This window comes from Chiloscyllium punctatum, chromosome 40 (genome assembly GCF_047496795.1).
Source record: "Chiloscyllium punctatum isolate Juve2018m chromosome 40, sChiPun1.3, whole genome shotgun sequence".
In the NCBI taxonomy this organism is placed as follows: domain Eukaryota; kingdom Metazoa; phylum Chordata; class Chondrichthyes; order Orectolobiformes; family Hemiscylliidae; genus Chiloscyllium; species Chiloscyllium punctatum.
Window position 1 is genome coordinate 62,898,472 of NC_092778.1, and position 16,892 is coordinate 62,915,363.

Genomic DNA, 16,892 nt, shown 5'->3' on the forward strand with positions numbered 1-16,892 from the left:
TGTTTTTCTTTCTCAGAGGGTCTGAGTTTTTGGAATTCTTCCTCAAAAGATGATGGAAGCAAAACTTTAAATTGTTTTTAAGGCAGCAGTTGATAGATTCTTGGTGAGAAAGTGAGCAAAATGCTATCGGATGTAGACAGAAAAATCAGATTAGCCAGGACCTCAGAGTGTTGGAGGAGGATTGGTAAGTAGAGTTGCCTACTCCTGTTCGTAACTTGTACATATGTAGGTCTATTAGCAAGATCCCAGCAATCAGCAATGAAATATGTGATCAGAAAACTTTTGTTAAGGACTTGGGACCAAGAATAAATATTAGAAGCAGAAGAACCCGCCAATTACGTTTGGAATGGTGCCATGCTTTATTTTACATTCAGCTGAGAGGGAAGACAGGCCTCAGGTTAATGTTTCATCTGAAGAGTTTTGACAGTGCAGCACTGAAGTGTCAAATTGGATAATGTGCTCAAGTCACTGCACTGTGACTCCAAATCAGAAACATTTATTCAGAGGTGAAAGAACTATTTCTGAACTACACCCTACATTGAACTCTTTAGGAGGGGCAGTCTGGTAGGGCTTGCTTGCAATTATAGTCCACAGAATGAGAAAACCAAAAGAGACGTGCAAAATTATTTGGAACTCCAGTGGAGTTCAAGATATGGGACATTAGTGGAACAGTTACAATACTGAACTAGCACCATACTGGTTGAGAGGGCACCTCAGATTGTGACAAGTTTGAAATTGAATAAAAAGGCCCATTTCCTTCCTCAGCAATGGTTTCGAGGGGATACTAATCCACAAAACAAAAAGGGGTTGACTCCTAACCCTCTCTGAAGTGATCAGCTATTAAAAGGCAATAGCTTCCAAAAGGTGATCACAATTGGGCATGTTCAATACGGCTTGCTCGGAAGGCTGTCATTCTGAATTTTAAAAGCTTCATGCTCAAGAGCTCTGTAACTAGTATTACCGGAGAGGTTTGCCAGGCTTGCTCACTCTGTAAACCTCCAGCTGACGAACAAATGACAGTTCTGCATCATACAGTACGACGTAGCGGGGCTCGATTTCGTGCAGTACACGGGAAAGGCTGTACGGATCGCTGCAGCCCTTTAAGGGATGGATAACAATGAGGGGCTCCTTCAGGATTCCATAGCAGGCATCTGTTGGAAGTTTTGCAATCACACCCTTTGATTGAGCTTCCTCGTTGCCAGTTTCTGGGCCAACACTTTCTTCATTCTCCCCTTCCCCCTCTCCTTCCTTTGCTTTCTCAGAACCTTCATCATTTTCTCTTCCTACCATTTGAGTCAAAGTCAACTCTGGCTTCCTCCTGTTTTTAGCTGTCTCTGCTTTTGCTTTCTTCAGCTTTGGCCCATTGCTAGGTTTTGATCTCGCCTTGGTTTTGCCAGGCTTCCTGTCCTTTACGCAGGTTTCCCCAGCATCCTCTGCCTTTTCACTCTTCCCGAAGGTTTTGTTATACAGTCTCGTTAACAAGTCTTCTGCTCCAACAGTAATGTATTCCTTCAGCTGGGCACAGGTTCTATCATCGCTGGCACAGATCAGCACATGACCTAGAGGCAGCAAAAGAAAACACTGTTGTAATCAACTGGGCTCATGAAGAAACACTTACCTACAATATCAGATCACATCGCGAAAAGAGACATGCCACCGAAGCGTTCTCGCTTGTACTCATCAGGACAAATACAAGAATTTCAAGTTTCAATCAATCACAACAATTTATACTGCAGGAAACCAGAGGTGCTGATTGGATGAGGCCTTGCAATGGAGGTGTTACCTTGGAGCTTGTAACTCCATTATTTCAACTCACGCCGTACAGTCTGCAAAGCCCAGATTTAAATCCAAATGTATAATCATTCCACCGATCAGCAGTTTCATTTGATTCAATTAGGTCCACCTGATTGTGGAAGTAAGGAGTGAGCATGTTTAGACAGCAAACATTACTGACACATTACCGTTGGCAATAGTTTACATTCCAGCAGCAGTTTTGTTTAAAAAAATAGTATGACTCTCATGTGCAATAAAATGAAACATATTTTACATAAACATATACCTGACTGATAAATCATTTACTATTTCTGAACAAAGCCAATTTTCATCCAAATTTCAAGAACAATTTCTCTGCATGTTCCAGCCCCAGCTGTCCCATAAAAAGCTTAAACCATTTGATGTCGATGTATCCACCATCTGGAGTCGTCATTCTCACAGGGTTCCAATAATCTCCTGCCAACACAGAGTTCTGGAGTTAGGCAAAGACAAAGTCAATGCTCAATTCTTTCAGCTGTTCAGCAGCTTACCTGAGGCTTCGCTGGACTCATTTTCTCTTTTTATCTCTGTTAGGACTTCACTCAATGCTTCCCACTTTGGATTTGGCTCCAGGACGAGATCCTTTTCTTCAAAGTAAATGTAAAACAAGAACAACAGTGCGCTCAAGTTATTGACAGTTTCAACTAATTGTCCAGTTATTCTGTCTCTAACTCTGAATTGTATATAAAATGGTCTCCTTCTGCTGCCTCCTAGGCTAGATGACAGATTGGTGAACCGATTCTGCCTTGACAATGTTGCTCTGTAGCTGGTGTGTTGAGAGTCAGGTAACGGTGCCCTTTTGGAGACTGGTATTTGAATGGCCACTTCCCCTTTGTATGGAGGTGGGTGACATTCAGCTGGCTTTACCTCACTGTAGTACTGGAGTACAGGAAAATTTAACCTGCAATCCAAGATGCCAAGATGGCAGTGCCCTTCACCACCGATCATTTCAAACCATTGAAGGAGTGATCGAGGGGAACAACCAACCAGGACTTGAGCTGCTCAATGCTCCTTATAAAGATGCCTCCAGTCAGAGATTGTTAAATCACTCCTTTGAAGCAGATAAGAATTCTTTTTCTTTTCTCTCATGGTATTTCTCATATTTGAATGAACAAGCTCAGTACTGGGGAAATTCCTCAGGGCTTTCTTTAGATGTTACCGGGTTGACTTACTCTCAGGTCCAGATGTTGGATTTGAGATATAGGAGGTTGAGTCGTCTCCACATAGAGATTTATAAAATCAGCAGGGGCAGAGATAGGGTGAATGGCAGGTGTCTTTTCCCTAGGGAAAGGGATTTCAAAAATAGGCAGCATACTTTTAAGGCAAGAGGAGAAAGATTTAAAAAGGACATGAGGGGTATTTTTGTTTTTAGACAGTGATTTGTGTGTGGAATGAAATTCTGTAGGAAGTGGAGGATGTGGTTTCAATTACAACATTTAAAAGGCATTTAGCTACGTACATGAACAAAAAAGATTTGGAGGGATAGGGGCCAAGGGCAGGCAGGTGGGACTAGTTTAGTTTGGGATTATGTTCAGCATGGACTGGTTGGGCCGAAGGGTCTGCTTCTGTGTTGTATGACCTCTAATTCATAAGAAGGCACCTACCTACCTACCAAAACTCAGGATAGCATAGATACACTGGGTACAGCAGCTTGGTTACTGGCTTCCAGGTGGTTGGGGGCTTATAACTGACCAACAGGAGGCAGTAGGCAGTGAGCAGCTTCCTGATTCCTGTCCTAGCAGCTGCACCTAATGGGGAAGGGCAGCTGGAGCTGGTAGATAAGAATTCAAAGTATGATCGGAAGAAGAAATGATAAAGGTGCTAAGATGAAGGAAGGAAGGAGAGGGGAAGGGACCATGAAGAAAGTGTCAGGAAGCTCAGTCGAAGAATGCGATTGGGAAACTTCCAAAAGATGCTTGCTATAGAATCCTGAAGGAGCCCCTCATTGTTATCCATCCCTTATGGGGCTGCAGTGATCTGTACAGCCTGTCCCATAGACTGCACAGAATCAAGCTCTGCTATGTTGTATTGTATGATACAGAATGGTCATTTGTTCACCAGCTTGAGATTTATGAAGCAAGCAAGGTGCAATTATCATGTTCCTGAACCTTCAAGTCAGCCTGACTGACCGGTCAATTCATCAAATCCTTTCACTGTGGAAGTCGGCCATACAGCCCCAGGCCACACCAACCCCCCTTCCCCCCACCGCAGACACGGGAAGAATGCCTGTATGGAGTTCGCAGTTACCTGAGGCTGGGATCATACTCAGGTCCCTGGCACTGTGAGGCAGCTGTGCTAACCACTGTGCCACCTGTAGGCACTGCCTAGTTGCCTATTTCAGGTATCAAATGACCAGGTCTGCTAACGGTGGGTCCATCGTCTTGTCCCTGCACTAGAGCCCTTGTCTTATCTCGCCCTCCTCTAGAGGAGGCACAGTCACTGCTGGGTCATCAGATAATCACTGAGTACAGGTCAAGCAGTAAAAGCTCACAACCAGCAGACCAGCGGGTGGCTTGACCAACTGTTACACAGTGGTTGTACACTGCCATCATTCTCCAGACCACAGCACAATACAGAATTTCCACAGAAACCAACACAGCACAACCCCAGGAAACGTAACAAGCATTTTGCACGAGGAGCAGTTAAGTCAGCCCCAGCACACATTATATAGTAACGATTATTAAATACACACCTGTCTTGTCCGTTTCTTTTGATTCAGTGTTTATCATGTTTGCTGAGGTTTTAAGCTTTGTGTCTTGACGTTTGTACACCCTGGCTCGAGCATTCACAAACATTGTGTTACTGGCATCCAGAAATAACCACCCTGTCAGCACAAACCAATATTTGTTAATTATTCTTCATGGCATCAAAGGGGGGGGGGGGGGGTGGTCGAGGTTTCATTAATTAGTGAAAGACAACACCAAGGAAGCAAGGACACAGCATCAAGGACACCCTGGATGAATGATGCCACCTTCTGTTCAATGATCTGCAACCCCATCGAATAATCAAACAACTCTGTCACTGGCTGTCAACATCAGTACTGCTCACAACCTTTATCCCTCTGTGACTCTTTCCAAGGTACAACGGGGGATCTTCTACAACAGCAGCAATGGTGCCATCAGGTCATCACCAAACAGCCAGCAGGGGATTGCAGGAAACATCACAGCAAAACATTCAAGCAATACACTATTGACAGCAAGATGTCTCTCAGTCTCATTCCAATCAGTGCTAATCTAGATTACGCTGGGAATTTCTTAAGGCGATATATTTTGCCAAGCTCAGCTTTCTGATCTTCTTTCTGCATCACTCAGTGTTTTCGTTAAATAAATTTTAAAATGATGATTTCCATGAAACTGCCTCTAGATACTTGACAAGACTCTGAAATACAACTTCAGAAGGGAGTTGATCAGTCTGCCAGCAGTACAGTAATATTCATCACTTCACTAATTCCCATCACAACTGCAGCAGCTGGGACTGCAAGAGGGAAAGAGAATGGGGATTTATTTCTGATTTGATTTTTCTGATGCCTTTCATCAGTTACCCTCTACAAACAGACTCGTCCAAATAATATTTCGTGAACTTACTAAGCTTGTAGTCACATACCAGCCTGGTCACTATCTCTGACAATGTCTTTACTGCCAGATTTTTGTCCAAACTGAACTCATTTTTCACAATGCTATGGTGAGATCTGAATTAAATATTGTAACTGCTATGTTGCGGTTCATAATCCAAATTTATTTGGCCATTAAAGCCTACATGTCAGCGTTGTTAGAAGTCAAAGAAAATTTCACAGGACATACAGTACAGTGGACCATGGAATGTCCTGCTTGCAACAGTAGCAGACTCACCAACTTTAAGGACATTCAAATGGTCAGTGGATAGTCATATGGACGAAAATGGAATTGCGTAGGTTAAACTGGCTTCAGACTGGTTTCACAGGTCGTACAACATCGAGGGCCAAAGGGGCTGTATTGCGCTATTATGTTCTATAAAGCGAATGAGATTCAAATCGAATGTGAAAAAGATACCCTGTCTGCTCCTGAGAATGCTCTATATCAGAACAGGCTCTGTATTACATACCAAACAGTTACTCTTAAAATGTGGAATTATTGTCAAGCAAGGCTGTGCGAAAGCCTCCACACTATTTACAATTCACCTAACCAGCTATTACTCAAATCAAAAACCAACTGCCCTCTGGAATGACTACTGGACACCACTTAGGGAAAACTCGAACCTCAGCTGCCTCTGTGCCCAAGCTAAACTGGCCATCATAGACATACATGACCTACAATACGAGACAAACTGTATTTCAGACCTAACCAAATCATATCTGGTGAACCAAATGCGGTTTTATTACATCACCCTGCACCAGATTGGATAGTCACTCAAAACCTCTTCAGTTTGACAAACAAAATACTTGGCCTGCCCTTGAACATTGCCAAAACAAACCAACCCCACCCCAGACACGTCAAATATTCCACTTCCATTTATGTGGAAGGAGAGACTCTGGAATATATATGGGAGTCAAGCAATTCCCATACTTTATCATCCATCTCTCTCAATCACATCTCTGCTTGTGGTAATCTGGGCTTTGCCAGTAGGTGTGTTTCAATATTAACAAGAACAAATTAATGGTTAAAGGATTAAACCAGACAAAATCTGAGTGGGGATCACGAGGCAACTGGTGTTTCCTTCAAGTTTGCACCTTCCGGCAATTCCTGCAACATATTCGGCCCTGAAGGGATACAGTGTCTTTCTGTGGATACTCATCATGGTGGTGGTGGTGGTGGGGGTTACTGATGCCAGGCATATCTGCACTTCCTAAAACAAAGCCCAGGCTACACAACAAAAGTAAGCTATTGGTTTGGAAACTGAAACATGAGGACTATATCATGAGCCCCAGAATGAACAATGACTCTCATTCCACATCAAGCACACCCAAGATAATCCTAACTGACCAGGAGGCACTCAAGCTTGGTGTTGACATTGCAATTCTACAAGGAAAGAGATTATCTGACACGGGCTCTATTCAGGAGGTTAATTATACCTTCTGCTGATATGGAAAGAACCATTGCAAGTACAGTGGAAGCTTTACAGAGAGCAACCAACTAGTCAAGTTGATTGTGCAACCATGATATTCCTTATTTGCCTGATAGAGAGACAGGCTCAGCAATGTGCAGTCTGTCCTGTAGGTGCATCCTATCATGGAATAATGTTGAACATCAAGCTAGTTGGCACAGTGCAAGACCTCTTGCAAAGTTCCATCTCCCACACTGTACCATTTCATTTATACTTCATGGAGTCTAGAATATGGATGATGCAAGAACACTTAAAACAAAAGAGAAAAATCAATCAGACAGTTAGAAGGAATACATTGGAAGAACCTCGAGAGAAGATTGAAATTAATGGTGTCATATTGGAAGATGATAAGTCTGTCCATTCAGGACAAATGATTCAGAAGACGGAAGTTATGGTGCAGGAGTTATAAGAAGGATGAGACCGCCAAAAATTATCCTGCGAAGGTGAAGGCTGTGTTAACAACAAAAAAACTCAAACTCATAACAAGGAGAAATCTCAGGAGGTGCTCCATTCGATTCACTTTCTTGAACATCTCAGGAACCTGGACAATAAGTAGAGCTCCATGTAAGAAATGTAAGGCACTAAGGTTCTATATACATACACACCATAAGACAAATGAAGAGGTACGTGAAATTGCAAGAACAAAAAGAATTCCTTTTCAAAGAGACATCCAAACAGGAAAATATCAGTATTTTGACCTTTCGATCAGAGCTGAAAAGCTACAGAGATCTCTTCCAGTGGGTAAAGTGGAAGACAGCAGAAAGAGGGGTTGACCCAGACATATTTCGATGGCATATTTTGATTTGCATTTCAGCTTCCAAACCACAGGCTTGTTTTTCCTAATTTGCTGTGTACCCTAGGCATTGTTATAGGAAATGCAGAGTTGCCTTGTACATCAGTACTCCATCCCATCCCCTCCCCACCCCTTGGATAGGTGGCCAGAGTAAGTGCATGTTGTAAGTACCGACAGACAGTGGGTATGTGAGGATTGCACAGGATAGAGGAGCAGGATGCAGTGACAGCTGGTCTCCTGGCAGAAGTAGCTACTAGCAACAGCAATACTGAATCTTGCTTCGAACAGTGGGACTGACTTGTCCATCGAAAGGCATCATGAGAATGCCTGTACCCAATGAATACATGACTCCTTTTTTGTCAAACGTGCACCTCCCTCACTCTCCTTCATTGGCTATGAAGTACTTCAGGGAAGCTCCAGGGTGGTAAAGGTTGCTATATAAATGCAAGCCTCTCTTTTTGCTCCCTCCATCAAGAATTGCTGCCTTTATTCACTGGCTGCTTGTTGCATTGTTGAAAATTAAGAAAAGAATAAGATTTTAAAATTGGTTTTCTTTGTCACTCAACAACTAGAATGGAGTTGGAAGAACGACTCTGGGAAATGCAACCCGTCGCCTGCCTCTCATATTTTGGAACCATTTGTCCCTCGTATACCAAGTGTTAAGCAGTGCTAAAGCAGTACGAGGCAAGATTCACAACATGGAGGCTTCAGAAACTGGATATGTTCCCAAAAATCAGCAACATTTCTCTTGAGGTTTGGCCAGCTAGTGTGCAGACAGTCGATTTTATAACTGCTCATGATAACTTTTATTGAATTGACTTTTCAGCCTTCATTTCACAATTACCTGAATTCTGCCCAAAAGCTCTCTCAGTAGCTCGAAGAGACTCTAGCAGATTGAGGAAGGTAACGCAGTCATACTGGGTCAGATACTCTAACAGAGTGCGGAGAACCTTCAAATCTTGCACCAGGGACTTGGTTTTTGCTCCAAGCTGGTGCCAAACTGGGTCCAAATAATAACAGAGTGCCTGTAAAAGAAGAAAACAGCAGTCTTAAATTAAAAAAAAGCATTCAGCAGCAAGGCAACACAAGGGCTATTGAATATAAACAAACTGCTGGAGAAACTCAGCAGGTCTGGCAGTACCTCTGGAGAGAAATAGCGTTAACATTTCAAGTCTGGTATGACTCTTCTTCTTGTTCTGAAGAAGTTGTACCAGACCTGAAACGTTAACTCTGCTTTCTCTCCCCACAGGTGCTGCTAGATCTGCTGAGTTTCTTTGACCTTTCTTTTATATTCAGATTTCTAATATCAGCATTATTTTGCTTTTATAAGAAGGACAATGGAAGCTGAGATTGAGAAACTAATGACGACAGATCTCAGGGCCTTCCTGCATGTGGCCCAATTGTCAGTCAGTTCAGACACAGACAGCCTCCAGTTTTACTGACAATCAGCATGGTAGATTCAGCCGATTATGACTTGATACAGGTACCAACAACATCGAGCAGCAAAATCAGAAATAAATAGCCACATTCAAACAAGTATTTCCTTCAATTTGAAAAGGTAATTTAGTGATGGACCCAAATTCTGATAAACTACGAGAAAGAAAGTCAATTTATTGTAAATTGATGAGTTTTTGCTCTCCACCACACTCCTGTTTCATTTTCCATACAAATGTCAAGACACATTATAGAGTTTGAAGAGGTTTGGATGTTTGCATTATAAGATACAGTACCCAGGCCTCATCAGGGAATGCTGATAAAGTCACCTTGGTTACAAAATAGGTTGCTGAGGCATGACTTGGGATTTCTGAATTTTTTTTACAGTGGAATAATCTTACTCTAACTGATGATATTAAAACATTACTTTTAAGTTCAATTTCACTTTGTGCAGCAGCCAGGTCCTGAGTTCAGTCTCCCACCGACAATGAACCCAAAATGAAAGCTCCACTTCAGGACAACACTGAAGGAGTGCTGCACTGTCAGAGGTGCCAACTTTTGGGTGAATCATTAAACTGAAGCCTCGTCTGAAAAAAAAAATTCCATTCCACTGTTTTTAAAGAGTGGGGGAATTATCCTCATTGTCCTGAAGGATATTTATCTCTCAATCCACATCACCAAAACAAATCATCTGGTCACTGTCACACTGCTGCTTGCGGGAGCTTGCTATGTGCAGACCGACCTGCTTTTTCACATCACAGCAGTGACCACTTCATTGGCTGTGAAGCACTTTGAGGTCTCCACTGGTCACAAAAGGCACCATATAAATGCAGACCATTGTGCAGAAATGTACAGCATTTGCATTCAAGCCAGAAAACAGCCTGACAGAATGTGATTTATTACACTTCCTTTGAGCTCTAAGCAATGATGGCGTTGTTTTGGCGAGACATAAAATGGGGAAAGGAGAGCAACAGAGGTCAAACAGCTGACCAGGAACCAAAATTAGAAGCACATCACGTTTAGTCAGTTCAGTAAGATCCCAGAAAACAGGCAGACGTTGAGTGTAAATGTATTAAGTTTAAAGCAAGTCAGGATCAGCTAAGTTACTGACGATTTAGGTCTCGAATAGCTAAATTTCAATTAAATTTTCTTGTAAGTGGAGGTCGGTTTAGCAGGTCATTTACATTTAAAAATCTGTTAGAATTCCTAATTGTGCAGAATACTATTATTCAAAAAAAATCTTCCAATTATTGCTCACTAACAGGGGAGCACAGGGATACAAATGCTTAGGAATAGACTGACAGGTTTAGACAGTGGATTTGGATCGGCTCAGGCTTGGAGGGCCGAAGGGCCTGTTCCTGGGCTGTAACTTTCTTTGTTCTAAGTGTGGGAATAATAACGGAGTGTTTTTCCACATGACTGTACTGTTTCAGTAATGCACAAAGGAAACAAGGAATAAAGACAAATGGTGATACTATCAGTCCAAAGAATTAATTAACTCAAGAGCAACACTTGCTGAGTCCTGGTCAGTCCTCTTCGGCAGAAGACAGAGTGCTGAAATCAATGTACATCTTTTAAAAATCCTGAATCGCAAACCTTGTCAAATGACTTTCCAATAGCGTTCTCAAGGGACAGTTCCTCAACATCCAAAGATGGATTGTAGCGTTTGAGTTCCTTCAAGCATGCATTCATCACGTCCATTATAGCAGTCTGGATAGCCAGCATGGAGGGTGTCAGAGATACGTGCAACTCTATTACTTCAGGTTTGTGCCTGTCCAGGCAGGAGCCGACTGCGATATGGAATCTAGGGGAAGAGGTAATCAAACCAGTGAAGGACAGCAAGGGGAATGCAGGACACAGGATAAACCCTGACGACAACAACAGGTCAGTGGTCAGGAATTCTGTGGCAAGACCTCATCGCCTGCACATCATCTACAAGGCAGGAGTGTGATGGAATGCCCCTCACTTGCCTGGATGAGTGCTGCTCCAAAAACTCTCAAAAAGCCTGATACCATCCAGGACAAAGTAGCCTGCTTAATTGGCACCACACCTAACTTCATCAATATTCACTCTGTTCACCACTAATACACGATGATAACAGTATGTACCATCTACAAAATGCATTGCAGCAAGCCACCATGACAATACCTTCCAAATCCAAGTCCTCTGTCACCAAGAAGCACAGGGGCAGCAGATACATGGAACCACTACCCCCAAGCCACTCACCATCCTGACTTGGAAATATATTGCCATTCCTTCACTGTCGCTGGGTCAAAATCTTGGAATTCTCTCCCAAAGGGCACTATGGATGTATTTACAGTTCCTGGAGGGTGGCAGTACCTGACCTTCTCCAAGGCAATTTGGGATAGGCGAGCCGACAACATCCGCAACCCATCAACAAATATCATAAAAAAGATGCCAATAAACTATCTGTTCTTTGGGAGAAGTAGATCTGTTAAGTATATGCATTCCATGAGGTCAGAATTACTCAATATCATCGTAGTGCTGGAAAGTTTATGAATAACTTTGATAATATACACTACAATGATTAAACTCATTTCAGCAAACTGGTCATCTCCCGTTTTGGAAATTCCCAAACTCTCTGTATGGAAACTATGCAGCTCCAAGTAAAACATATTTAGAAGAATATGAAATAAAAACAGAATGCGCTGGAGAAGCTCAGCAGGTCTGGCAGGATCTGCGGAGGGAGAAACAGAATTCAGAACTTGAATAGGAGTTGATAATTTTGTCCGTATCAACTTGATGGGCTGAAGGGCCTCCTCTGTACTGCACGATTCGATGATCAATGAGTCCTTCCAGGCTCAAAACACTAACCTAGTTTCTCCAGCACCTTCTGCCTTTAATTTCACATTTGCAGCATCCACAGTATTTTGCTTTTACTTAAAAGCATGTATCTACTTTGGTGTAAACAATAGGGCAGCACATTTATCATACCGGTCAGACAGTTCCAAGGGCAGGCTGCAGATTGCAAACATCCTTTTTGGAACACAGGACCAGGCCTTAAATTCAAAGCTTCTGGCAGCAATTCATCTTCATCATGTCTGCTATATAAGTTCCAAAACTGGCTTTTTCTCCCACAACCCCAGCCTGCTGCAGAAGGAGCAGTTTGTCAGTAGATCACAATATTTAAAGATCAGAATGTTCTCCCAGTGGTTGGAATATTAAATTCCCACGAGCCCCATCACCTACTGTAAGCTAGAGACTAAACATGCAGAACACACCTCTCATGTTCACTCAATCTGTCTCAGTGAACTATAATTGAAAACTTTTTCCTGTATTTCATACATATAAAAGCATGCAGCTGGAGTGAAGTAGATTAAAGAAGTGAATTACAGATAAATCAGCAAGGTCACAATGGCTTCACAGAACTGTCAGTCTTTGAAACTAAGAACATTGCAGCGATTCTACTGAAACCTATAGATGCCCTGTTGGATACAATGTGTTCTAACATTAATGGGTTTGGAAAAATAACCCATGTATCTCTCTTACCTAGTGCTGTGCTTTGTTCTGTTTGAGACATCAGACAATGCTGCTTCATCAGTGTACACTAGTTCTGATACAGGCCCTGGCAGAGCTCAAAGCTTTTGGGGGTTGTTTTGGCTCCAGTTTTAATCACCACATGTCCTCAGTATGAGATGTTATGAAATTGACAGTTGTCTTTATTTTGGATACAGTGGCATCACAAAGGGACACTTGGGGCATATTATCTGTAAGTATGGCACAGAAATCCCCAATAGAACATTAGCATCAAGCAGTGGTGTGAAAATGTCATCTGTTCATCACAAAACAGGAGATGGCTGCAGTCAGTAGATAATTTTTTTTTTAAAAACCTGTTTGAAATTTGTTTTATCTTGTTTGGATCAAAAAGATTCAATACTACAATCAATGTCATTTTAACATTCTGCGCACTGAACGGATGGCACATGGCGCTTAAAGTACCCTTAAAAAGAATTGCTCATTTGGCAACTGGAAGATGCTTTAGACAGATGAAGTCCATATGTATTAACTGGCTGTGCAGGTCGTGAGGATTCGCCCAAATCTACTTACCTGGGCCAGAGGTACAGCTTTCGAACAAACAGGTTTCGCATCACTCGCTCCACGCGACAGAAACCGAGACTAAAGGCCACTGCATTGTCCGTGAAAGCCTTGATAAAACCCTTTTTGTTCTTCTGTCGATAAAGCCGAAGGATAAACGCTTCCTGACATGAATCAACAATTCGGTGGGCTTTGTATACCAAAATACCTGCAAAGACAAAGCATCCCACCAGGCACCTTCATCACAGAATCCATTAATGCAACTAGGTCAATCTGGAAGCTTGATGTAAATGTTATGAAATTCTCAATAACAGAACCCTGGTTCTATACATCAGACAGACCAGTTATCTCAAATTTAATAAAATCTGATATCTGGGATCGCACAGATTGATATACCTAGTTATGAAAGTTGACACCATCAGCACCTTTGAGGGAAGGTATGAGAATATTTGTTCTCTTTCTGTTACATGCTCAGACAGGGCGATTAACCCTTTCTAAGGAACAGGCAACAGCCACAGAGTTATCAAACCGAGAGGACAGACCGGCAGCCAATCACAATGTGGGCGGCACGGTGGCACAGTGGTGAGCACTGCTGCCTCACAGCGCCAGAGACCCGGGTTCAATTCCCGCCTCAGGCGACTGACTGTGTGGAGTTTGCACGTTCTCCCCGTGTCTGCGTGGGTTTCCTCCGGGTGCTCCGGTTTCCTCCCACAGTCCAAAGATGTGCAGGTCAGGTGAATTGGCCATGCTAAATTGCCCGTAGTGTTAGGTAAGGGGTAGATGTAGATGTAGGGGTATGGGTGGGTTACGCTTCAGCGGGGCGGTGTGGACTTGTTGGGCCGAAGGGCCTGTTTCCACACTGTAAGTAATCTAATCTAACAACACCAGCCCCTCCATTTTGCCAACCATTTTGAATACAGAGTTGGAATACAAGACAGCAAGTCTGAACTTCCAATACTTTAACAATGCAAGGAAGCTTTCTGTGAAGAGCTTTGATAACAGAGCAAGCAGCAGCTTGCACTTCACAAAGCACACGACGGCGAATGTGAAAACAAATTTATGAGGCAGCTTTACTGCGGAAAGAAGAGGTCACAACACTTCAGTTATCCGCTCAATCATTTTATTTTAGAAACAACTTAAATAGAAGTTGAAACACTTTGGCTTTGAGCATTTGTGGGATGTGAACATCAGACCGTTATTTATTGCGCAGCCCCAGTCCCTAATTGCCTTGAACTCAGTGGCTTGTTAAGTCGTTCCAGAGGGCTGTTCAGAGCCAACCACATTAATCACTTGACAGCCAGACCAGGTAAAGCCACCCAATTTCTATACAACAACCAATAGTTACAGTGTCATGATTACAGATACTGCTTTTTAGTTCATTTATAAATTTACATGTAAATTCCCTTAGTAGGCAAGATGAGATTTGGATTAATTGTCTGCATTATTACTGCAAAGTTTTAGCTTCCTAATCCAGCAACGAGAACACTATGCTACTGTTCCCTTATATTTCCCAAAACAACTGCCTCCAACTCTAGGTGGGAGTTTGTTTTGATGTTCTGACATTCCACATGAAAGAAAGCAAACAGAATTGATACACACAAGCACTGGCTCTGTCCAAGATTCACACTATCATGGACCTAGTAGTTTATCTCCTAACACTGGGTCAAGATACGAAGGAACCATGCTTAAAGGAGTATTTTCCCTTTTAACTGGGGACAAACAGAGCCCCTGCTTACCTGTAATAAGATTTGCAGGAATGCGATCTGTTAAGAGGTCAACAACAAGAATACGGCTGGTCACAAACAAGATCCCACCTTCAGTGTACACTGTGTAACGATCATTGCTCAAAACTTCATTGGTAATGATGCGAGGAAGATGGGTTACTCCTTCAGAACGTAGCTGTTCAATAAAGTATTGCTGAAACAGAGAAAAGCCATCACTTAATATTTCACTGTCCTTCCTGTGCCACTGATTCTTTTGCCAATTATCTTAAATCTGTGCACTCCTCCACCCCCAGCCAGTTCCCGATCCTGGGAATGGGAACAGACTTTAACAATAATCTAGTAAACTTGAACAATCTCTATTTTAACAGGTCAGACGTGTTACAGCATGAAATGAGGAAGATGATTTCGCATTTTCAGGGTACCGCAATTAACCCTGAAAGTGGTGTCAAATTTTATATATGAAAACTGGCAAACAAAACATTTAGTCCTAGATGCTTCCACAACAGGAAACATCACCTCCACATCCACACTGTCAAGACCCCTGCAGGTCTCGTGTGTTTCAATCTGGACTGTGGAACTTCCTTGACATTTGTTCTTGAAGAGGTCAGTTTGGGTGGACTGTGTATTTAGAGATTGTCCAAATTTCCAAGTATCTAAGATACACTGCAAGCCCATGTCTGTTCTCAGAATGACCTGAACCTTTGACAGACTGCTGTGATGATACTCTCAACATACTCCCTTATGTAGCAAACTGTAACCTGAGGTTGCAATAAAGTCACAAGGGTGACAAAAACATAGAAACCAGGAGGAATAGGCCACTTCAGTATAATCATGGCTGACCCTCTATCAATATTCCTGCTTTGTCTCCATATCTCTTCTTACTGCTTTTATAATCTAAAAACTTATCAATACCTTTCTTGAATTTATTTCATGACTTGACCTCCACAGCCTTCTGTGGGAGAAAATTCCACAGGTTGACCAGGCTCCAAATGAAGAAATTTCTCCTCAGCTGAGTCTGAAATGACCTACTCCACATCCTGAGACTGTGACCTCTAGCTCTAGACTCCCCAACCAGTGGAAACACCCTCCCTGGACCTAATTTATCCAGCCCTGTTAGAATCCATGGACTCCACTAACGAACACATAGACCTGAACCCAATATACCGGCCACAATAATCAGAACCAGGAACCGGAAGCAGCAGGAACGGAACCAAATAAATTCCACAAGACACCATACAGCAGCACTTCACAGGAGGCTCCAAAGCACTGAAAATATCACCTAGATAGGGGACGAAACGTCTGCAAATCAACTTCTCCACTCAGTGAGCACACCCACAACCATGGCAACAGGCACCCGAGCTACAAATCATTACACAAACCTTGAACTGTAAGAATTTTATATGTTTCAATCAGATCCCCCTCTCATTCTCTGAAACTCTCGGTCCAGTGAAAACAATCACTCCTCATAGGACCATCCTGCCATCCTCTGTATTAGCCTAGCGAACCTCATCTATACTTCCACTACAGGAAGGATATCCTTTTTGTGAAGGGAGACCCAAACTGCACGCAATACACCAGATGCAGATGCACCAAGGACCTGTACCGCTGTAGAGCGACATCTTCGGATGCTGTCTGACCTGCTGTGCTTTTCCAGCGCCATACGCTCAGCTCTGATCTCCAGCATTTCCAGTCCTCACTTTCTCCTTGTAGAAAGACATCCCTCCTCCTAAACTCAAGTCCTCTTGCAATGAAGAACAACATACCATTTGTCTCCGAATTGCTTGTTACATCTGCCTGTTTCGTTTTATTGACTGGTGTGCAATGTCTTTGAACATTAGCATTTCCAAAATATCACCATTGAAGTAATACTCTTCCTTTCTGTTGCCACGCGTACAACTTCACATTTCCACGCGTACAACTTCACATTTATCCACGATGCACAACCTCTGCCATGTGTTTGCCTGCACTCAAACCTATCTAGATCACCCATAAAC

General features: G+C 42.7%; 1 protein-coding gene across 1 annotated transcript in view; it reads right to left on the reverse strand.

The window, feature by feature from the left end:
- The window catches only part of ercc4 (excision repair cross-complementation group 4), a 31,461-nt gene that overhangs the window by 13,300 nt on the left and 1,269 nt on the right, over positions 1-16,892 (reverse strand). The window contains exons 2-8 of the mRNA XM_072560122.1: positions 14,911-15,091; positions 13,187-13,382; positions 10,715-10,922; positions 8,529-8,709; positions 4,505-4,636; positions 2,304-2,399; positions 962-1,559 (exon numbers count right to left, since the gene is read on the reverse strand). Of these exons, the coding sequence (XP_072416223.1) occupies positions 962-1,559; positions 2,304-2,399; positions 4,505-4,636; positions 8,529-8,709; positions 10,715-10,922; positions 13,187-13,382; positions 14,911-15,091 (1,592 nt within the window). The remainder of the gene's footprint in view (positions 1-961; positions 1,560-2,303; positions 2,400-4,504; positions 4,637-8,528; positions 8,710-10,714; positions 10,923-13,186; positions 13,383-14,910; positions 15,092-16,892) is intronic.